The sequence below is a fragment of the Mesoplodon densirostris genome, chromosome 14 (genome assembly GCF_025265405.1).
Source record: "Mesoplodon densirostris isolate mMesDen1 chromosome 14, mMesDen1 primary haplotype, whole genome shotgun sequence".
Classification (NCBI taxonomy): domain Eukaryota; kingdom Metazoa; phylum Chordata; class Mammalia; order Artiodactyla; family Ziphiidae; genus Mesoplodon; species Mesoplodon densirostris.
Window position 1 is genome coordinate 8,370,542 of NC_082674.1, and position 23,543 is coordinate 8,394,084.

General features: G+C 44.0%; 2 protein-coding genes and 1 pseudogene across 4 annotated transcripts in view; 2 read left to right on the forward strand and 1 right to left on the reverse strand.

The window, feature by feature from the left end:
* Positions 1 to 1,132: 1,132 nt before the first annotated feature.
* On the forward strand, positions 1,133 to 13,507 carry SLC66A3 (solute carrier family 66 member 3). 3 transcript variants are annotated; one of them, XM_060117077.1, is made up of 7 exons: positions 1,133 to 1,398; positions 4,126 to 4,208; positions 4,284 to 4,353; positions 6,761 to 6,818; positions 9,517 to 9,637; positions 10,371 to 10,412; positions 12,371 to 13,507. In XM_060117077.1, exons 1-7 carry the CDS (start codon positions 1,256 to 1,258, stop codon positions 12,460 to 12,462), a joined length of 609 nt encoding a protein of 202 aa, XP_059973060.1. In that variant the 5' UTR covers positions 1,133 to 1,255; the 3' UTR covers positions 12,463 to 13,507. The 3 variants fall into 3 exon arrangements, with proteins under 3 accessions (XP_059973060.1, XP_059973062.1, XP_059973063.1); XM_060117079.1 differs by having other exon boundaries at positions 9,537 to 9,637; positions 12,371 to 12,460; XM_060117080.1 differs by lacking the exons at positions 6,761 to 6,818; positions 9,517 to 9,637; positions 10,371 to 10,412; positions 12,371 to 13,507 and adding an exon at positions 5,224 to 6,065.
* Positions 13,508 to 15,462: 1,955 nt separating this feature from the next.
* Positions 15,463 to 23,543, reverse strand: part of ROCK2 (Rho associated coiled-coil containing protein kinase 2) — a 147,649-nt gene continuing 139,568 nt past the window's right edge. The window contains exon 33 of the mRNA XM_060118066.1: positions 15,463 to 17,966. Within this exon, the coding sequence (XP_059974049.1) occupies positions 17,963 to 17,966 (4 nt within the window). The 3' untranslated portion in view covers positions 15,463 to 17,962. The remainder of the gene's footprint in view (positions 17,967 to 23,543) is intronic.
* LOC132501497 (pantothenate kinase 3-like) lies at positions 21,302 to 22,145 on the forward strand (annotated as a pseudogene).

Below are 23,543 nucleotides of genomic sequence, written 5' to 3' on the forward strand. Positions count from 1 at the left end.
TTTCTCTGTACAGGAAGATGCACGAATCTGGGGTCATTAGACGTTTTTCCTTAAATATGCATCTTAACTAGCTAAAAGGTCAGTAAATCCAAGGCACAGAATGCTTCCTGGTTTTCTCCACCCTGAATTCCCCTCAGGGCACACTGGTGGTGGGCAAGTGCCGTGGCTAACAGGCTTGATCCTATAGAACTGGAACAGCAGGCAGCATTTTTTTCTTTCCAGTGGTTTCTGGCATTGCATTTTTGTGACTTCTGTTTCGTTGTAACCTTGACTCAGTACCTATCCCATTTTGAGCCTGAAAATGTACCCCCAGCCCCTCAGTCTAAGTTACCTTCTTTTGTCAATAGAAATCTGTTTTTACCTCCTTAAGAAAAAATTTCACTCTCAAGTGCAAGTCTCTGGAGGGGAGTGTTCAGGGTTAAGGACCAAGCCCTCAGGAAGGAAGCCTCCTGCCCTTGGGGAGGACACGTCCCCAACTCTCGGCTGGAGGAAAGCGCGGCCCCGCAAGGACTGTTTCTCCGTATGTAAATCCAGGAGGACGCACAGAAACTAAGTTGGGTCGTTTTAAGTTTTTACCTCTGAAATGCTTAGTGAGAAAAACAAAGGAAAAGACTTTTCAGGAGTGAAAAATCCCAACAAAATGGCCCATGCCCCCGTGAGGGGTGCCCCTTTGCCCTCCTGCGGTTCACTTTCTGCCCATCCAACCCGTGGGAAAGCGGGAGACGTCGCCCGCAGGCTCAGAACTGCACGAGCTGGTTTAACACGGAAAAGTGAATCAGCAGCGGTCAGATCACGCAAAGGCCAGCGTTGACCTGCCTCTCGGGCAAGAGGCGGACCCCGGGGCGGAGGGAGAGGGCCTGGGGAGGGGTCGGGGCGAGGTGGGGGGACGGACGACTGGGAGGGAAGAGGAGCGGACCCCGACCGTCTGGACCCGAGAGGACCGGCTCCAGGCGGAGCGCTCCCGGGGATGGGCCGGGCTAGCGGGGAGGGGCGGAGCGACAGCGGGGACGGGGCGGACCTGGGGAGGCTTCGGGAAGAGACCGGCGCCGCGTGGACAAAGGGGCGGGAGAGGGGGCCCTGGGCGGGGCTCGGGGCGGAGATCGGGGCGGAGGGGCGGACCCCGACTGGGCGGCCCGGAGAGGGGACAAGGGAAAACGGAAGGACCGGGCGAGCCCGGCGGCCGAGTGCTGAGCGGCTCCCCTTCGCGCGGCGGCCGGATCCGCTGAGTCTCGGAGGTCCCAGCCTCGCCGGCGCCATGGAGACGCGGCTGCTGTGGTTCTGCAACTGGAGCGTGCTGGGCGTGTGCGCGACGCTCAAGCTGCCACAGATCTTCGCCGTGCTGGGGGCGCGCAGCGCGCGGGGCATCAGCCTCCCGAGCCTACTTCTGGAGCTGGCTGGGTAAGGCCGGGGCCATCTGGAGCCGACGGGAGCCCGGGAGACCCTCGACTCTAATACAGTAGGGGCGGGGGAAGCGGAGCCGAAAGCGCGGGCCTCTCACTTCCCCTCCGAATTTGCTCCTTCCCCCAGCCTTGCGCGGTAACGAAAGACGGTGCACGCCCATTTTACAGATGAGAAAACCGACACTCAAGGAAATCATCACTCCGCCCATTAGTGACAAAACTAACCATCCAGGTTTGAGCAAGGCCGCTTGCACGTCGAGGCTCTCTCATCTGCATCCTCCCTAAAGCCACCCCCCACCACCCCCTCCTCCGTTCTCGGGTCTCGGTTTCCTCGCCTGTAAAATGAGGGGTTGGACCTTCTGGCTTTTAAAAGTTACACCTTTGAGCCTTCCCTGGTGGCGCAGTGGTTGAGAGTCCGCCTGCTGATGCAGGGGACACGGGTTCGTGCCCCGGTCCGGGAAGATCCCACATGCCGCGGAGCGGCTGGGTCCGTGAGCCATGGCCGCTGAGCCTGCGCTTCCGGAGCCTGTGCTCCGCAACGGGAGAGGCCACAACAGTGAGAGGCCCGCGTACCGCAAAAAAAAAAAAAAAAGAAAAGTTACACCATTGGGTGTGGGAGGCGCGGGGTGTCAGAGAACGTAGAGCTTTTTGGAGGGAGAGGGGGACTTGAGCTGGACTTGGGCTTTAACTGGCGCTTGAAAAGCGGGAGCCGAGACTGCTCCAAGAGCCGGTTTTTCTATCAAAATCGGGAATGGGTGCCCTGATCCAGTATTTAACAACCTGAACGTGACGGATGTTAACTAGACTTACTGTGGTGATCATTTCACAATATGTACAAATATTGAATCCTTATGTTGTACACCTGAAACTAATATAATCTTGTATGTCAAATATACCTCATTTTAAAAAAATATTAAAAAGTACTCTTCTAAATAAGTAAAGTAATAATAAAAATAAAGACCTGAACGGTGAAAAGCAGAGTTGTAAGACTTGGTGGGGCAGACGTGAAGCCAGCGGTCTAGCTCCTTGCCCTGCAAGGCCGGGCCCCCTCCTCTCTGCTCCTCGCCAGCCCGGGGACCCCAGTTACCCTCCGGCGGCTCTGAGGGCCGGTCCTCGGCGGAAGCACTCCTCGGAGGGGCAGTGGACCCCGGTTTCCGGGCCAGAAGGAAGGCAGGGGGGAGAGAGGGAGAAACAGGGGACCTCCAGGGCACAAGGGGTGAGGGGCCACCCTTGGACCTGCGGGGTCCCACCCGGGACACCCCCCTATGAGGGGCCAACCGTAGGATGTGTTTGAGCCACAGGCCCCTTGGGGAAGCACATCCTGCCTCAGAGCCACCCCAGTTCTCTGAGGAAAACAGATAATTACTGGGAGGAGAAGTTCCCCATTCGGGGCAGGGGAGGCCCTGATCTGCACCCCAGGAGGGGAGCCACCTTGGCGTCCTCAGGCAGGAGAGGAGGTAGCCACGTAGAGAAAGGGGCCCTCCAGGCAGGGGTCTTGTGATCAGAAGCCTGGAGGCTGGACTGGAAGCAGTGAGGCCAGAGAAAGAGGCAGAAGACATGACCTTAGGTAACATGTTTAAAGCATCCGTGTGTGCAGATACAGAGCATGTTGTCCCCATTTCACAGATGGGGAAGCTGAGGCCCCAGAGGTTAGTAACAGCCGGGGATTGTGAGCCCAGCACCCTAGCCCTGGAGTCTGCACTCCACTTAGGGCTCCACACTCAGCAGATGATGCCTGCCGGACCAGGCCTGGCAGCCTCGGGAGGGTGGCTCAGCAGGCGGTGGAGGGGCAAGCGCTGGCTGGGGTCACCCTGAGTGCCACCTGGGTGAGGGCGTGGGGCTTTGTTAACACCACGTCCTGGCTTGGAAGGTGTGAGCCATTAAGTCCATGTGGTCTGTGGAGGTTCTGACTCACCCTGGGGGAGCAGGGGGCCTGAGGGGTCCTCACAGCCTGGGTGCGGGGATGGAGACAGACCCTGAGGGGACAGTGAGGGCATTTGGATTCTGAGGGAGTTGGCTGGCCAGGTGTGAGCTGGGAAGGCAGGAAGCTGGGGCCTCTTCTGAGAGGAGTGGGACTCTGGGGTCTGTGTCTCCCACCCCTCCACGCCGAAGCCTCTCCAGAGCTCGAATTTTCTTGAGGAACTGAAGAGTTGTCCCATCTGTCCCCACCGCCAGCCTGGGCAGCACTCTGGGAGGCCACCAGACTCATCTAGGGATGTCCTTCGTCTTCAAAACATGGCCTCCCCAGCTCGCTGCTGGGCCCTACGTGCTCAGTCACTTAGAAGCCCTGCCCAGGAACCCCACCCAGGGATGGCTCTCAGCCCCCCTCAGATATCTTTCTCGGCCAGTGTGGCTTCTTGGGTGTGACCTTCTGAGGGACCTGCCTGGGGCCTCAGAAGAGCCCAGCCTTAGACACAGGCAGGCGCGGGTCCAGAAAGCCCTGTCTCTTCTCATCCCGGTCAGTGGTTCTGTAAAATTCCTAAAGTTTGTCTGTAACTGACCACCCAAGGGACTTGACAGACACCAGCGCCCCGCTTCGGAAATCGGGGAGATGATTAAAAACGGACATTTCATCCTTCTTATTCTGTACCTCCCTCCTTGACATTTGCAGACTCCGCCACCAGTTCTAGGGTTTTGCAAATGAACCTGTGCTCCTGGGTGGCGGCCAGGCCTCCCGGCTGTGGGTCAGGTTGGTCTGAGCCTGACGCACCCTCCCTCTCCCCAGGTTCCTGGTCTTTCTCCGGTACCAGTGTTACTACGAGTACCCGCTGCTGACCTACCTGGAGTACCCCATCCTCATCGCACAAGGTAACCGACCCCCCTGCACCCAGCCTCGGCCCTCGGGGCCCCTCCTCCCTCTCACTCGGAGCCTTTCTTTTCCAGATCTCATCCTCCTGCTGTGTGTCTTCCATTTCAAGGGAGATGTGAAACGGGCAGCACCATACATCGTCCTGTATCCTTTCAGCATCTGAGAATCTGAGATGGAACTGGGGGTGTTCCTTGCTATAGGATGTTGTTAAGCAGGGGCCTTTACCAGATATTCTTTTGGTTAAACTAAAAAAAAAAATCCCCAATGCAAGATTCCATTTGAGCAAATATCTCCACAGCCTAGAGTTGCTCTAGAACAGTCCCTGCCCAGGGGCCACCCCTCTGACCCACCAGGCAGGCTTAGTACCTCACTGCTGAGCTGCAGAAGCACTCCTGCTAAGAGCGACATTGTCCAAATGTATTCTTTAGGGGAAGGGAGATATTTCTTCCCCAAAAATGTCCCCATGTAATAACGAGCATGTCTGGCGTGTAACACGCTGCCACTAACACACCTGGTCAGCTTGGCTTCTTACTGCCTGTTGGTGGGTCTGGGCTCCTAATGGCTGGTTCAAAGTGAAAGTCAAGACATTAGGAAGGTCTCCGTGGACTCTGGTCAGTCACACAGACCTGTCCCTGCTCACATGACTCAGCATCTTCTGTGAACGAGGTCCAGCTTCCATCTTCACTCTCCTTGTACAAACTCTTTTATTGTCTTGTTGAACTTCACTCTCCTTCAAAGGCCAAGAAAGCCTTTTAAATGGCAGGCAGTTAATCCTGCCACATCTGTGAAATGATCTGAGCTGTTATGCCTTCAGGGTGGAGGAAAGAGAGAGGGGATGGCCAGGCCCCGTCTGCGCTGAGCATGTGAGGAGGTGGGCGTGGAGTGGTGGGAACTCCCGGTGCCACTGCCATCGGGGTGGCCTTGGGCACTGGCCTCTAAGCTGCAGTTGCCCCATCTGTGAAGAGGGATCATAATGCCTACCTTTTAGGGTTGTTTCCAGAACGAAAATACCAGGAGCACAGGACAAGCTGAGGAGTTGGCAGGGTCGTGGTGGCTCTCGTGCTAAAAGCCTGTCTGCAGAGGGAAGCTGGGTGCGGACTGAGTCCTGACCCTCTGCTGTTCAATGGAGTTGTAAGCCCCCGACTCAGTTTCCCTCTGCAAAAAAGAGGGATCGTGTGGCTCTACCGCCCCTCAACACTTCGAGGTCAGCCCCAGCTGGTTAAAGGTGTTTGAAAACAGAGTACTTTGAAGAAATGAAAAGCATTGTGTGATTTAAATAAAATGCAACCGCTTATCTTTGTGCAAATGGTGAGGCTGTAGATTAGAAACCTTGGGTACTGATGGCAGCTCTGTAGTATCAGCAGGAGGTTTTATGACCTCTTTCTGCCCGTTGTGACGTACAGAGAGCGGATAAGCAGGGCAGCCATACTAACAATGCACTTTTTTTTAAGGTAATAGTATGTCCCAGATATTACACAGGACATACTTATGCTAAAAAAGTGTTTGTTGTTGATCTGAAATTCAAATTTAACTTGGTGTCCTGTATTTTTATTTGCTCAATCGGGCCACCCTACAAATGAGTCATCTCTAGGATCTCAGTTGCTGCTACTACTGCTGAAGTTTTGTAAAATGTATAGTTGGAACACATGGAATGAGGTGCAATGGTACAAAATTGGGCAACCCTAGTTTAAGACTTGAATTAGAGAGTGTTCAAAAAGCAAGATTCCATCCACCTAGACTAGTATCTAGTTCTACTGACTTTGAGCACAGGGCATTGTCTATTTCAATCTCTTCATTTAAATAATGTTATTAATTATAATCACAGCTGCCTGTTGGGTCCCTACGTGCCACAAAGCCATGAGGAGATAGATAGCGCAAGGAATGTTAAGTCCATTTTGCAGATAAGCAAACCAAGGCCCAGAGAAGGAAAATGACTTGCCCAAGCTCACAGCAGAGGCTCCTCACCGTCCCCTCCCTGGCCTGGCCACCACCTCCCTGTGTTTGCTTCTGCTTCTCTAGCTGGGCTCCCTTCCTGCAGCATCAATGAGCTTGATGAAAAGCTGGTATCACTCCTCCCATCTTCTAGCACTGCTCACCCCAGCCGTGTCCTTTTTACACTGGAGTTAGTGGGAAAGAAGAAATCCGTAAACAGCTTCACGTGACACCAGTTTTGCAGAAGACACCTGCTTTATCGTTTGAACCTAAGTGCTTCACTGTTGACATTACGTTGGAGAGGTCTGCATGGTCAGGAGTTAACCCGGCAGTTAAAATCATCAGGACGTTCCCAGCCCTAGGATCGGTCCGAGAACACAGGGTTCTTTGTAATTTTCTTCCAGAATCTGCTTCTGTGCTTTTGAACTCCTAGAAGGTGTTCACTTGGATCATTTTTGTCTTTTCCGAATCTGACGAGGTCTAGCAGAGCTGTTCCCAGTTCCACACTTAGCTTAGGTGTGTAACCTCTCTGGTCTCGGTTTGTTTCCACACGCACGGGGTTGGGAGGGGAGTGGAGCTGCCGGCCAAGCCGCTGCTGTGTCCCTTAGCACATGGTAAGCTGTGTGTCTGCTTGGTTCCTCCTCACCCTGCAGAAGTGGATCATAGATCTGACCATGGTGAGTAAATCGCCCCTGGAGAAGAAAGTGTGTTCACAGCAGTCTGTCGACCTCTTCTCTCCACGCCACCTGCCCTGCAAAAAACTTTATAGATCAAATGTTCAACCTGCTCATTTTTCAGCTGTACCAAAGGATAGTGGGATGAAAGCCCAGTGCTATCCAAATATTAAAAACATTATTCTCACTTAAATGTACGGCACAATTTTTTTACTTCCCTTTTTTTGGGGCCCTAGAGAACCGAATTGGGATTGGGTAGGTAGTAGTAGAATGAAGAACTGAGCATAAATTAAAGAGTTTCAGGTTATTGTCAGGTAAATAATTACATATGGGCCACGTACTCACTGTTTTCCTAACTTCTCCTCCACACTTTTTTTTCTTCCTTGGAAAAGGGTAAGCCCTATACTCTTTTTCCTTCCTTGGTTAAGGGCCAAAAATTCCCTGCTGCGAGAATAGGATTCTGGCAGTGGGTCAGGAAGCATTTGACCAAATGATGGCTGACGTGAACTTTTCCACCCAATGGGAAAAGAAGGAGCAGAATGAATCGGTGGTCACTGCCTGCCACAGCCAGACCCGTGAACTTCCACCCATTCTCCCTCCAACATCTAGCTGGAAAGTGGACTTGGCTCTCAACCTCATGACATATGGAAAGCAGATTAGTAGGGTTACCACACTGACAGTGAATAATTTTTTAGTATAATTATGTCCCAAATATTACATGGGACAAACTTGTGCTAAAGAATTATTTGTCATTGATTTGAAATTCAAATTTAACTGGGTGTCCTGTACATTTGCTAAATCTGGCCGCCCTACAAATAGGTCATCTCTAGGCTCTTCGGAGCTGCCACTGTGGCCACGTGGGTGCAGGTCTGGTTGTTTGGGGGGTGGTGTTCCTTCACCCCCAGGAACATCATCCCGGGAATATGCTGCTATAGGCGCGTCAGGAATCAGGTTCAAAGGCCGAAGGCTTCGGGTTTTTCTGTTTCTTCTCTTCCCTTCTCAGCGACTGCTCTATTCTGACCACACGGTGGTGCTCTAATAGTTCATAAACTGTAGTTTCCTTTTTCCCTTGTCAAGCAGGGACTGTCCACAACACGTGTTTCCTGGGTGCCAACTCGACAGCAGCTACTGGGGCCTCGGGACAGGGTGGCTGGTTTGAGGGTCCTGGAGCCCCAGAGAGGAGAAAGAGCTTGGGTTTCAGAGCTCCCGCGGGGCAGCAAACCCTAGGATCCTGTAGGGGAGGGAAGCTGTTTGAATTCATGAAAAACCCAGGTTATAGAAGGTTTACAGTTCTATGGCTTTCAAGAGCGAGTCCCAATTCAGACCGACAGATGGTTTCCACGGAAGTCCTACACTGTGCTTTTGTGGTTAGATAAATTGATAAATCACCTCCTCTTAGTTCATACACAAAGATATGATTAAAGTACTTAAAAATGACCGGCGTGGGCCTCCCTGGTGGCGCAGTGGTTGAGAGTCCGCCAGCCAATGCAGGGGACACGGGTTCGTGTCCCAGTCCGGGAAGATCCTACATGCCGCGGAGCGGCTGGGCCCGTGAGCCATGGCCACTGAGCCTGCGCATCCGGAGCCTGTGCTCCGCAACGGCAGAGGCCACAACAGTGAGAGGCCCGCGTACCGCAAAAAAAAAAAAAAAAAAATGACCGGCGCAACAGCCTGACCACCCTTCCACCTTTCCCATCCTGTTCTCTACTAGACTCTGTGTTATGGGAAAACCTAATAACCTGCAGTTGGATGTGTATCATAAGATTGTGCAGGCCTTGGTTATGCCCCCAAACAAGACCACTTCATGATTCTATTTTTTTTGTTTGTTTTTTGCGTTATGCGGGCCTCTCACTGTTGTGGCCTCTCCCGTTGTGGAGCACAGGCTCCGGACGCACAGGCTCAGCGGCCACGGCTCACGGACCTAGCCGCTCCGCGGCATGTGGGATCTTCCCGGACCAGGGCACGAACCTGTGTCCCCTGAATTGGCAGGCGGACTCTCAACCACTGCACCACCAGGGAAGCCCCACTTCATGATTCTAAAGATGGGAAACCAGTTGACAGGGTGTTTCAGCTGATGTAAAGCCTGGTGAACGGCAGCCTGGGCCCGGCTTAGGGTGGAGGGCGCTATACTCTTATTACCTTGCTGGGGAGCAGAGGGCAGGAGCCTCGCCACGCAGCTCATCAGAACAGCCAGAAACTCAGAGCCAATGCGCTCCAGCTTGCTGCTTTGAGTTTATGAGTCTGTCAGTGCAAAGCAGCATGGTTCCCCCCAGGCTCTACAAACACCATAATATCTATACATCTATTTGTTATCGGCAGGTGGGGACAGACGAGCCTTTGTAGCCATTGCAGAGTCTTTCTTACTCTCAGCTTCCACCTACCTGCTGCCCATCCGTTACTCACTAAGCAGGGGAATTGGTGGGTTACACATAAATGTCCCACTGCTGCGTCCATTCTTTATCACGAAACTTGGGTTTTGTCCTTGTACAAGTTGGTTATTACTTGACATGAAAATTTGGCTTCAAAAGCGATTTCAGGGAATTCCCTGGTGGTCCAGTGGTTAGGACTCAGCACTTTTCCGCAAGCCACACGACGCAGCCAGCAAAAAAGAGAATGCTTTAAGTATCTGGTGCTCTTTCAGTATCTAGTTTCTGGTGAAAGTAAGGAACTCCTAACTTTCTCCTGTTTTATCTTCAAACAGAATTTATGTACTTTCATCAGTGCAGCCAGCAAGTTTGCACAGCTCCAGTACCTGTGGGAAAGCAGGGACTCGGGAGCCCTGAGTGCGCTCACATGGAGCCTTGCTTCATATACCTGTGCGGGTAAGAACAAGCCTCTAATTGGTGGGGTGTCCTTTGTCAGTGTGGGCTGTCTACCCAGAGGAGAGCGTTATGTCATAGACCCTTGAGCTTAAATCCTTTTCAAGTAACTATTCAGATAGACCCTCCTACTGTATCCATATTTACAAGGCTGATTGAATGCACACCACTCTCCATTTTCTGCAAGTTGCTAAAAAAAAGTGAAAGCACTTTTCTCCAAAAATCTGGCCTAATATTAACAGTCCTCTCGTTGTTTGAAAAGCATCATGAGTTCGGTTATATTGAATCCACTAGCTTGTTTTAAAAATGTGAATGTTTATGATGTAACAGATTAAAGAGATGAGAATCACACATTGGCTTTTGCGAATGAATATAATTTGCAGCAGTGGAATGTTTCTGGAGCCATAGTGTTTGGGCTCCACTTTAGAATTTCCACTGTTCATTTGGATTCTTGCAGGAACTACCTAAAATGAATATATGCTATATTTAGGTAGGAACATTTAAAAAATTCAGAGCTATTACATTAATTAGATTTACTAGTTTTAGATATTTGAATTATACTTCTTCATGTTTCGTCTGTATCTTAAAGGACCATTTTCTCCATCCAGGGTTCTCTTCTACCCAAATCTTTCAAGACCAGTTAGCATATACTCCTGCATTTAAAACGGAAAGATATTAGCTAAATACCAGAATGTCTGAGAAGTTGATATTTATTGCTGAAATTTTGCTTTTACAGCAAGAGTAATGACAACTTTAATGACCACCAGTGACCTTACAAGTAAGCCAAATATTTTCCGCCCACTTTTCCTTTTTGAATTTTATACCATCTGTGCCTTCTTCATTGGTAAATTGTCTTAGGGTTTAACGGAGCCAGTTAGCCCCACTGGAGGCCAGCGACAACATATTCCTGGTCCTCATCAGTCACCATGTATAGTATTAAGCAGCTACTTGCTGTACCTGGGATAGAATATGCACAAGATAGTAGATTCTATCTTTGTGAAGCTTCCACACCAGCAGTGGAAATGAACAGTGAAGTAATCACACAATTAACTATTGAAAAATATTGTGAAACATTTTTTGAAAGAGTAGGACAGGATGAGCACCTAACATGGGAACCTGACCTAGTTGGAGGGAGCTGGGGAGATTAATCTGAAGAAGAGAGAGATCGGGAGGAGGGAAGAGACTGCTACAAGGAGCAGCATGTGCGGAGGTCATGAGCAAAGGGGATGGAGGGAGCAGCAGTAGGGCTGGCGTGAGAGCATGGGGGCGAGTCGAATGAGAGGGAAGGAGGTGGTAGTGGCTAGATGGTCCAGAGCCTCAGAGAATTGCCCACAAGCAGCAGGAAAGGCAGTGACGTAATCATTCGACTCCACGTCCTTGTTCTGTTATTTTTATTTATTTATTTATTTATTTTATTTATTTATTTTTTCTTTTTGCGGTATGTGGGCCTCTCACTGTTGTGGCCTCTCCCGTTGCGGAGCACAGGCTCCGGACGCGCAGGCCCAGCGGCCATGGCTCACGGGCCCAGCCGCTCCGCGGCATATGGGATCCTCCCAGACCGGGGCACGAACCCGTATCCCCTGCATCGGCAGGCGGACTCTTAACCACTTGCGCCACCAGGGAGGCCCTGTTCTGTTATTTTTAAAGGAATACTGTGGTGGTGGAGGAAATAAAATATACCTGAGTTAACCTAAAGAGAATTTCATTAATTCCTTAGGTTGAGTTTTCAACTCCCAAATTAAGGATATAAATTTTTGGAAAATGATTAAAACAGGTGGCGTCACCCATTCTATGAAGACTAGAAATATGTCCCTGGTGTGTAGACCTTTTAAATAAGCTAATCATTGTCTGAGAAATATCGCTACGGAACAGCAGGGTGCATTTGCTAGTCCCTTCCCGGAGGCTTTTATCTTTGGTTCAAATACTTTCCATCAGCTCTGAGAGAAGGAGTTAAAGTGTTCTGGTCAAAGCATAAACTTGGGTCAAGTGGGGAAGGGAAAAGAGAGACCTGAGTCTTCCCTACAGGACTTCAAGAATTCTCTGATTGGAAAGGAGAGGCAAACCATAATTAAACAACAAAACAAACCTCATGTTAATTGTGATTTGTTCTGTATCTAAGGTGACAGCCATTCCTGAAAGCGATCAATAGATCTGAGAATAATCGTTTAAAAACAGTTTAGCTATCTTAAAAGTGTTTTACAACCCCGAAGATACATTAAATCTCATAAACCTTATTTATCAGGAGAGTGTTTGTCAAGTCACTAAGGTTATTTTTCTCTTTTTAACAAAGAGCCACATTTTCATGGTTACCTCAATATAAAACATGCTTTGACGTTTGGGCTAGTTTTTCACAATTACCTTAACTGAGTGTGGTGTACCACCTTTGCTTAATTAACATGGAATGTTCTGAGACACCATCACCCTCAAGACTTAAAAAATGAGTAATGGGGTTTAAAAAAGTTGTAATATTTACCAACCAGAGTCAGATTCCTCCAAATTAAGCATTTAGGATGAAATTATTCATGAAATCAGGCCAAGTGACCAAAGGTAGTCATGATAGGAAAATCATTTTTCCAGAAATATTTGGACCCAAAGTTGTTCAAAAGTCCACATGATCCGTAGTTCTGTTTCATCTGGGGGGCGGGAGGTGGGCTTCTCTTTAGAGAAGGTGATTTTGTTTTATGTGAAAACAGTATTTTTTTTTAACACATACTTCTTCTTTTTGACTGATTTCAGTTCTTATACGTTTTGTGATCATGCTGGCCTTAAATACATGGGTAGCAGCTACAATACTTCACTACCGGAAGACCGATGTGAAGTCTGAATGACGGATATATTATCCCCACACACAGAGTGGATTTTGAATAACTGAACCAGAGGGGAAAAAAGCTCATTGCTAAACCAGGTCTTTTATAAATTTAGCCAACGATGCCAAAGGTACTTTAGACTTGGAAGAGCCCGCTTAAACGGTTGTTTAAAAACATCGATTTTTAAAATCCCCACTTCATTAGGTTAAGGTAGGGCTCAGACGTCTGCAGTTCTGAGAAGGCTGGTGATTGATGGAAGCCTCCCAAGAAGCCCATTTTGAGGGGACAGCGTTGACCCTTATTCTGAAAGTCATGATTAAGTTCCCTCCGAAGAGCTAACTACATCTACTTCTCAGCTTTCACAACCTTTTAAAAAATAAATCCTCTCGACAACACAGACAAACCTGAATGGAGTGGGATTTTGCTCAAGTGGAAGTGTACTAAATTACCAGAGCTCACTTTCTGGGACTAATGTTTAATTGTAATATAGACCTAACAGGATGGCCTTATTGTATCATATGACCGTATAATACCTCCTTAGGTTAAAGCAAGGATATGAAGGCAAGCAAAAATTTAACTGGCTTGAATTCATATACCAAAGTAATCCTTTAACTTCATACTGTGCCTTCAAAACAACAAAAGGTACCTGCAGTCTCTCCTCACGAAGAGGCAATCCCAATATACTTTCTGATTCAAGCACAATGCTGCCGTGTTTAAAAGGATCACACCTACACAATACCATTACTGGAATTTGGTACAAAATACAGCTGACCTCGACCAGGTTTTGCCTATTGAAAGTATATGCAGTGCAGGGTATTGCTGGGGTCTACCAATCCATTCTTATGGATTTTATTCTCATTATAGTATCATACTCTGAACATGATGTTAAGATTACTGTACACTGTTTTCCTGTAAAAGCTTATCAACTCTAACATTTTAAGAACTCTTTCCCCTAATAATTGAATGGCATCATTCTATTATATGCAGTAAGTAAATGATGCTTACTAGAAAATGTTTGTTTCCTATGTAAAATAAACTTAATTTTGAACTCTTCTGAGTCTTAAAACTCAATTGTTTAAATGTGATTAGTTTTAGGTTATGTAAAGTGCAGTTTTAAAAAAATATAAAAAAAATATATATATAAACTGTGGTTAATCCTTTTAGAACTACTGCTTGGGACCAGCAGGAAGAGAAACATGGCATCTAAAAGTAAATAATAAATCACTCTGTAGTTTTAAAAATCAGAGTCTTTTCTCATATGCAACTATAATCTGACCATTAGTATAAATTATGTGATTTTTAGTCCAACATATTTAGATATAATTTATCAACACTTAAAGCAACTCCTTAAAGAAGACATACTATCCTAGGTGAAGAGTTCTCCATTTCTCCCCTTTGGGAGGGAAAGGAACAAACATTAGAGCTACCTGATATTCTATACACATCATCATACTTAATCCCGCAACAATCCTCTAAGTGAACACTCTCCATTTTACAGATGAAAACACTGAAGCCCAGACTGAATAACCTGTGCCAGATCAGATGGTTAGCAAGTATCCTAGAAAAGACCCCCAAAAAAGTGCTTTCTAGAAAACCACCTGTCAGCACAGTATTCCTAACAGAACAGGCTCCCTGCCTCTTTTCCTTATCCTTGACACTCAAATGAGATTCTCAAGTTTGCATGCCCCTTAAAATACTGACATTAAATCAGACACAAACGCCTAGTAGAAATTCGATTTTGTATTCTCCATAGATTAAATGATAGGGCTGAAGATTCCCAAGTCGGTAACCTTAGTTGAGACTTCTTTGCTATACCCATCTTTCAGGGTAGGTAATTTTGGGGGGTAAATTTTAGAAGGTTGCAGCATTCCAGGACTATTTCACAGGAAAAGTATGAAAATGCTTATGTCTTCATTTCTTTTATTTAATTTTTTAATATAAAAAGCAGGCATAAAATACAATTACATTACTACAAAGATGCAACAAAATTAAAAAATATCAGGGGGGTATGATTTTTGTTCAAGGGGACAGCTGATCAAATATTCATGATTATCTAAACCATGCAGTTCATAACTTATTACAATTCCAAACAAAACTACTATGGGGAAGGGAATCAAGGAGAGGCCCCCCAAGCATAATATTCAGCACTGTCACACAGTGCTTATCTTCAAAGTGCTTTACAAACCAGCTATGGTATCTTCACAATATAGGGAAACTGACATCTTATCCCAGGGGAGGAGCGGTGAGTCAGTAGCAGTGTCAACAGAGACCGAGAAACTCAGAAGTGACTTGCTTTCATCGGATTTTTAAAACATGTTAAAGTATGTTTCAGTAAGGTAATATAGTGTCCAAGTTTCTCTATTTTACCACCCAAATCCTGTAAGAATAGATTAACAGCAGCAGCATAACTTCTTAAATTGTGGTTTGGCAACCTAGAGTATTTCTTCTTGAGGATCTGCACATAAACTGGGATCAAGGAGCTCCTTCAGAGCCAGAATGGTGTAACTCTAGCATAGGTTAGTTTTAAAAACACTAACCTTTATTTTAGATTTATTGGTATACTTATCCTTTAGTTAGCTCCAGAGCATTTTAAACTTTCAGACAGATTTTTTAAATGCTGCTTCTAGACAGCATGTTTTTAATGAATACTTTCCAAAACCGCACTGTAATCCTCAACAGTAATCCTGGCATCAGTGTTCCTTCTACTTTGTCTCACTATTCCCACAAAAGTAAAAAAATCCAACTAAGAAAATCCCAGTATTCACTACTTCTTAGTTCTCAAAAGGAGGTATTTATGGCTCTAGGAGAAATCAAGGTGTGACGAAATAAGCAACTTTTGGTCTTAAATTTATCTTGGAAGTTTTGGAGCCTCAAGACAAAGAGAAGCTGGCACAAAATCAGGCTGTTAAACCAAGTCAATGTCATATATTTAATGAGTGTTGGGAAGAGAGCATTTGGATGGGTGTATGCACTCATGTATGTACATGAAACCAGCAACAGGGTATAAAGCAAATTCTTACCCAAGGTCAGAATTTTTTATTAAGCACATTTCCATTAGTTGAACAAACAACCTTATAAATCCTTATGTCAAACCATATAATGTGAAGAATCTTCATGGAGAGATTTTTTTCGCCCCTTAGGATATCTTTTTCCCCCCCAAAAAACTTCACATTAATTTTCCTCGTATAGTTGCATCACACCATGATTCTCCATATTCTTTAATATATACAGCATTCAAAATTTAAACTTTTGCCATTTTTACTCAAATATTTCAATTACTCATGTGTAAACTTCAAATTATTTCACCTTAATAAAGTTTATTAAAAATATATATATATATATATATATATACTCTCCAATTCAGAATAATATGATAGAGCCTCCCATAGTGTAACAAAATCTTTATATAAAATATTAATTCAGTCTCCTTTTAACAAGTCTAATGAATGGAAATATTTATTCTATATAAATTTTATATATTTTTCATTTTTTAATCTTACTTAAAAAAAAAGAAAGAAAGAGCTGTGCCCCCAAACCAGAACATACCTGCAAGGGAAATGGCATGCATATCTAGTTTTAGCACAGACAGCATGAAAGAGTGCAGCCTGGATAATGTAATAACAAGATTCAGTTTCAAAACATCAGTAGCCAAAGGCCACTCTTCAATTTCCACAATAGTATCTATAATTGGGGATCTAACTCTTTAAACACCCTACACTGATCCCGGAAGGAATCAATGAAAAATGTCTACTTCCTTCATAGAAATATTAGATGATGTATTTCAATATCACACCAAACTCTGCGTATGTGTATGTATATAAAGAAAGACTGATAAAAGACTACATAATTTTTTTGTTTGTTTTGTTTTTTGGGGTTTTTTTTGCGGTACACGGGCCTCTCACTGCTGTGGCCTCTCACGTTGCGGAGCACAGGCTCCGGACGCGCAGGCTCAGCGGCCATGGCTCACGGACCCAGCCGCTCCGCGGCACGTGAGATCTTCCCGGACCGGGGCATGAACCCGCGTCCCCTGCATCGGCAGGCGGACTCTCAAACACTGCGCCACCAGGGAAGCCCTACATAATTTTTTTAAACTTGATTCTTACTGATGTACACTGTAGCAGTATAAAACATACCCTTTTCTGGGATAATGAGAAATAAAGCAGGAATAGTCCTGCATAAACTGTTAACTTTAACAGCATTTAAAAAAATAAAAATCAAGTTAAGTGCCTTTGAGGCAACTTCTTCCCAGTCACCAGTTTTCTTAACCCAATACTGAAATATTGCCATACACAGTTGTGTGTTTAAGGGATCACATTTAAATATTTAAAATATATCTACAGTATGTCTTAGTTTTCTTTGTATTTGAGATAATTTTTGAATCTTGAGTGTGAAAATGTAAAAATAGTCACAAATATCTTTATCAGAAATAAAAACATACCTAGGGTAGCCAGGAAATTAAAAGAAAACATTTCATAGTCACACACTAATACTGAGGTCTGTAAAAAGGGTTGGATGAATAATAGATATACATAAAAGATATATTAGTTCCAATACTATCCATTACTGTTTCTATCACCAATACTTAAAAAAAAATTCTCTTATACAATCAAAATAGGCTGACATTGATAACTATTATGTGTAAAAATAGTGCACTATTTTTCTTCTGCAAAGCAAATTTGCATCCTAAGAGCTGGTAAACACTTGTTCTTTTTTTTTTTTTTTAAATACAGAAAAGGGTGGAGATTTTGAAAAAAATTAAATTAAGGCATTCAAAATGGGTAAAGTTGCCTATTATGAAGCATTAGGAAAGTGATATAATTAACTTCAAACTTCTTGTTACAGTAACTGCTTAAACATGAACATGCAGTTTCCATCAGGTACACACAAATGAGTGATATAAACTCCATTATGGCTTTATACAAATGCATAGTTGCAACTGCAGTAAGTAATGATATCTGATTAATGTTTATAAAAAAATAAAGTGGGAAGTTAAAAAAACCCTCTTGCAGTATTACAGTACTATATAGATGTGTGTGTGCGCGCGCGCATGTGTATATATACATACACACACACACACACACACAGTATAATGGTCACTTCTTAAAGATGCAGTCTATATCACTGTAGTGGAATCCATTCCCAGATTCTTCTGGCAAATGTGCTGGTGAAATCTCTCTGCTGAAGCTGAAAAGATGATTTCTTTAACTCTTCTCAATCCTTTTATTCAATGTAGTGTGAGTGATGCTAAGAGAGCTTTATGGAACAAGTCTGGAAGAGTTTCACATGATATTCTTACTCTATTAACCAATCACTGTTGGTTCAACTTGTTGCTCCAAAGGAGCCCAGAAAAATCTATCCAACATTTAGAATTTATATTGCAGAATAAAGGGAACATATATGTGTGTATCGGTCTCTCAGGAAAATATAGCTTTTTAATAAATTTTGGGCCATCATATTTCAGTCTTGTTTCAACTGTAAGAATATGATCACCTTGAATAATGACTGCATTCATAGAAGGCAGTTAGCTGGAAAGAAAAGGAAAATAAAGTTAGTTGATACAGTGAAATAATTTAAGAGATTGTTATCAGTTCTTTGAAACGGCATTCCATTTACATCAAACTATATAGTCTTCCAACTACTATACTTTTAACACCTGAATCATGCATAAAACATATTTACTGTATTACTTTTCTTATTTTTAGGTACATGCAATTATATTCTTCCTCATATTTTCTCACACTGGCCACAAACATGACACACAAGTTTTAATATGGTTAACTGAATATTAGGGTGAGACAATATGTCACTGAATGATTCAAGTGAATGTCAAGTTCGACTTGGGGTTTAACTGTTAGCTGCCTCATGTAGCTGAAAGAAGAGTGCACTTATGGACCAGGTTCTACTTGACTATTTGACCCTATGCCACATTTTTTAAATCTATGAAATGGGAACAAACACATTGTAGTAAATATATGTAAAAATTACTCTGTAAATGCTGGTTATAAACAGATCCCAATAATGTGTGATTTATGTATTTCACAACATGTTGCTTAGGTTGAGATAGACATTACTTCTTTTAAATTCATTCCATATAAAAGGTTTAACTCACGAGTTTCAATTTTCATTCAAATCTGTTAGCCACTATTAACCAAACCACATTGTCTAAAAGCACAAGAGTTTTCACAGCATACCATTAGCATTCCTCAGCAAGAGTAACATTAAATTTTCAGAAAGTAAACATTTCACATCACAAAAAAAGCCAAATCAGAAACAGCTAGTTCACAGCATTTGTTAGACTTAACAAAGTTTTTATGGTTTCAATTCTTGCAAGTTAGAAAGAAGGAAAGAGGAGGGAAGGAGAGAGGGGTGGAGGGAGAAAGGAATCCCATGCTATGTTCACAAACTAATACAGTTGTAGGAACTTGAAAAGACTGTAAATTTTACTTCTCTGCATATGGCTTCTTTGGAATGAACAGAAAGTACCAGAATTAGCTCCATTTGTTATTTCTACATGTTTCATTCCTAAGATAAAAAATTACAATTCCAACTGCATTGAAAATATATAGCCAATAAAGAATCTGAACATAGCATTTCACTTTTATACTTAACATGGAAATTTCAGTTAGAAACTTGTCTGAAAACTACTTTTCAAATAAGTACTGTCAAAAACAACTTAATAAAATTTCAAACTGGTCAAAAATAATGAAAACCCAAAGTGCAAACCACATGCACTACTTGGAAATACTAAAACAACTCATTTCTCATTTTTTGATTTACCCCATTTACTTCTTCAGAAATCAAAAACATCGTCATCATCATCACCACCATCAACATCATCAAATGACCAATCCCAGTCTTTAAATGCCAAATCAAGCAATCTGCAATAGGAGGTTTGCAAATTTATACTCAAACACTCTTTAGAAATGACAGTTTAATATGCTATGATCAAAAAAATCACACTTGGTGCTGTAAGCATTTTAACTTTCCCTTCATTGATAACAACATGATTAAAATTAAGGTGGAAGCACACAGGGAAATGCAAATGCATATAATCATGTTGACCAGGTATGCTTTCCAAACTACCAGAGAACTGAGGACAGAGATAGTATTTAGGGGGAAGACACAATCTTCTTTCCACTGGGCCCACATGAAGACGTGACCACCCTGATGCCCAGTTTAAGAACTGAAAGCTCAGTGTGTGTCAATGTTCCCTTCACAAAAGTGCCCAGTTAGCTCACATTTTCACAGAATTGTACCATAAGCCCTGGTATGAAAGGTGAGTAATATTAAGAATGTAGCTTTCTCAATTCCAGCAGGACCCTACTTTTTCAACGGGTCACCAAAAGTTAAGCCTTCCGTAAAAAAAACTACAGATAAAGGGAAACACACAGGTAGATAAGCAGCATTGGCAACTTATCTTGGCCAAATAAACTGGACTTAGAACAGGGGTATATGTGGTCTTTTCTTTCCAATCCAACCCAACCATCTAATAGTGCAATCATTTTTATTTTTAAAAACAGGAGTACCTTTCTCATTGTTCATAACTGTGACGTTCACGAATACATTTGTGCCAAGGACCCATCTGTGGTCACTATGTCAGTGGTTCTTAAACTTTACTGTGTATGATTTATCCAGTGCTATGTATAATGCATATTCCCAGGCTTCATCTCAAGAGATCCTGATATTATTAAATTGGGGGTGGGGGGTGGGGGAAGTATTTGCATTTTAAGATGAATTCTGATGCAGCTGCTTGACTTTGAGAATCATTGACAGGGTAGGTTGATGGATGATTACCCGACTCAAATTACTCCAATATGTGCTAAATGCAGAATATTTGATTAATAAGCACACAAACTTAGATACAGTTATTCACTTAAAATATATCACAGCCTAGTATATACTCATACTCATTGTTTTAGGCTTACATGTAAAGTAACTTTTAGCTATGGTTTCAACTCTACTACTTGGGAGACTGAGATCAGTAAGCCTTCCTGGGTATCGAAGGCCCCGTTTTAGCATACTTTATGAAAAATCTGCATTTCATATCCTTCCAAAACCTTTGAAGAATGTGTGAAGCGTGTGCCCATGTCGCAATCTTCAAATTTTAAAAGTCTCATCACTAGGCTATCAGTGTAATGCACGACGAGACTTCCTTAAAACCTCTCCCTCCTCCCCTCCCACTCAGTCATCTAATTCTTGTCATTTCAACTTAAGAATCTTTCCTTAGAGGGCGGCGGTGGCGGCGGCGGCGGCGGCGGCTTGGGGCCCGGAGCCTTTTGTTTGGGGCGGCGGGGGCCCCGGAGCGGCGAGGCCCGCGGTTTCCCCTGCTCTCTAGGTCCCGGCCGCCTCTCGTGGGGGTGGGGGTGGGGGTGGGGGTGTTCCCCTGGGCCGGGGCCTCGTCTCAGGCGCCCCAGCCCCGCCCGGCCCGAGGGGAGGAAGCGGCCCAGCCACCGTCGGAGTCGCCGCCACAGCCCTCTGCGCTCCGGACCGAGGCCGCCTCTCGCCCCCGGGGCCGACGCCATTAAGATCAAGGAAGCCAAGAAACCCTCTTTCCCATGGTTTGGCATGGACATCGGGGTAACTCTGGTAAAGCGCTCGTATTTTGAACCTATCGATATCACAGCAGAGGAAGAAGAAGAAGAAGTTGAGAGCTTAAAAAAGTATCCGGAAATACGTGACTTCTAATGTAGCCTATGGATCCACTGGTATTCGGGATGTGCACCTTGAACTGAAAGATTTAACACTTTTGGGCTGGAGAGGGAACTTGCACTTCATCAGATTTCCAACCCAGGACCTGCCTACTTTTATCCAAAGGGGAAGAGATAAAAACTTCTCAACATTACCCACGGTGCTATGTGCTACAGGAGGTGGTGCCGACAAGTCTGAAAACGATTTTCACACAGTTGGAAACCTCCACCTGCACAAACTGGGTGAACCTGACCGCCTTGTAAAAGGGCCTGCAGTACACAGATTCTGTCAGGTTCAATGGACAGGCAGAGCGCTATTATTTTGCTAATGCCTCAGAACCTGAGAGATGCCAAAAGATGCCTTTCAACCTGGATGGTCCCTATCCACTGCTGGTAGTAAACACTGGTTCCGGAGTCAGTATTTTAGCAGTCCATTCCAAAGACAACTATGAACAAGTAACTGGGACAAGCCTTGGAGGGGGTACCTTTCTGGGTTTATGTAGTTTATTGACTGGCTGTGAAAGTTTTGAAGAGGTTCTTGAAATGGCATCCAAAGGTGACAGCACCCAAGCTGACAAGCTGGTCCCTGATATTTACAGAGGAGATATGAAAGAGCTGGTCTGCCTGGTTGGGCTGTAGCGTCTAGTTTTGGGAATATGACTTATAAGGAGAAGCGAGAATATGTTAGTAAACAGCATCTAGCAAGAGCTACATTAGTTACTATCACCAATAACATTGGTTCTGTGGCACGAATGTGGCCTGTTAATGAGAAAATCAACAGTTGTCTTTGTTGGAAACTTTACGTGTCAATACTCTCTCGATGAAACTTTCGGCATATGCACTGGAATTACTGTCAAAAGGTCAACTGAAAGCATTGTTTCTAGAGCATGAGGGGTATTCTGGAGCAGTTGGTACACTTCTTGGGCTGCCAAATTTCAGCTAAAGCATCGGGTTTCTCTTTGTTAATAAATGTCATTCAAGAGGAACTGAAGACCAGAGGTGTTATTACTGCATTATTTGTCACTGGGAACCAAAGGATAAAAGAGTAGCACTATTCCTGTTGATTTTTAAGTGTCAGAATGGTAAGCTGCTATATGTTGCGATATTAAAAAGAGAGATTCAGTAATGTGAAGTATTTCTAAGTGAAATGCTTTCCCTTCTGTATACAGCCAGTGTTAAATCCTTAAATGCAATACAGCCTCTGATTATTGAGCCTCCTCTGAAAAAGATCTTCTATTTATTTTATTTTATGTAGCCAACATTGCAGTACTGTATGTTCAAACATGAATCTTAAAGTCTCAGAAATGTTTAGCTCATGAAAAGAATTGATTCTGAGTATTTTTTACAAGTCTGTTCTATGTGTGCTTTGGTTACTAGTAAGTGGACAGTAACATACCCTGTATTGAAACTTACTGAAATGGCAATCAAAGATGATCATTTTTATGTGATTTTAGAAATGTTAAAGCAATATTAATCATCCATTACTGTTGTTTTCCAAACATATCTTCTCCCCAAAAGCATGTTTATGTGATCTTTCCCCAGAAGTATAACCTTTTTCAAATGCCATAATTTAATTGAAATACTATTGTTAAACATTAGCCTGAATTTTAAAATGAATCCTAGAAAATGCACATAATTGGTGATACTGCAGTTTTTGTATTTTAAGTTTATCAGATAGTACATTTTAAAACGTTTTTTAATTGGAGGCTTAATTACTTATTTGAAAGTCCATTCAGTGAGGTCCCAGGACTATTTGAATGGAGTATGGTTTACATGTATTGGTAGGGTTCTGTGCTCTTCTCTCTATACCACATTTACCTTAGGCCCAAAGTTAGCCATTTCTGTTTAATTAGGTCTGAACCATCAAAGCTAAGGACTGTCTTCCACTGTGAACAGCAACAAAATCATTTATTCTAAATGGATGTTATGGAAATTTAAAAGACGAGTTGTTTTGAAACTATGGGCATCTGAGGCTGTATTGCAGAATTATAAAAGGATCAATGTTTCATACATCCTGGTAATAAAAGCATTATAGTTCCCCCCCCACACACACACAAAAAGAATCTTTCTTTAACTTGGTTTCTTCTCTCCATTTTCACTGTCAATACTTTAGTTCAGGATCTCACTAAGTCAAAACATACTGATCTCTTGTTGACAGCTCCTACCAGAACAAATCAAAACTCCTATAGCACAGTGAACATGGTCCTTTTCAATCTGGCTCAGAGCTTTCTCTCCAGTGTCATCTTCTACCACTTCCTGTTATTACCCTCTCCCCACCCTAACCCAATACAACATTACAAACACATAGGTAGTTCTGACAACTAGTGCCTCTACACATAACATTTTGCCTAAAGCTGTCTTTCACCTTATTTCTTTGCCTGGGAAATTACTGATCCGCCATTTTTTTAAGACCGT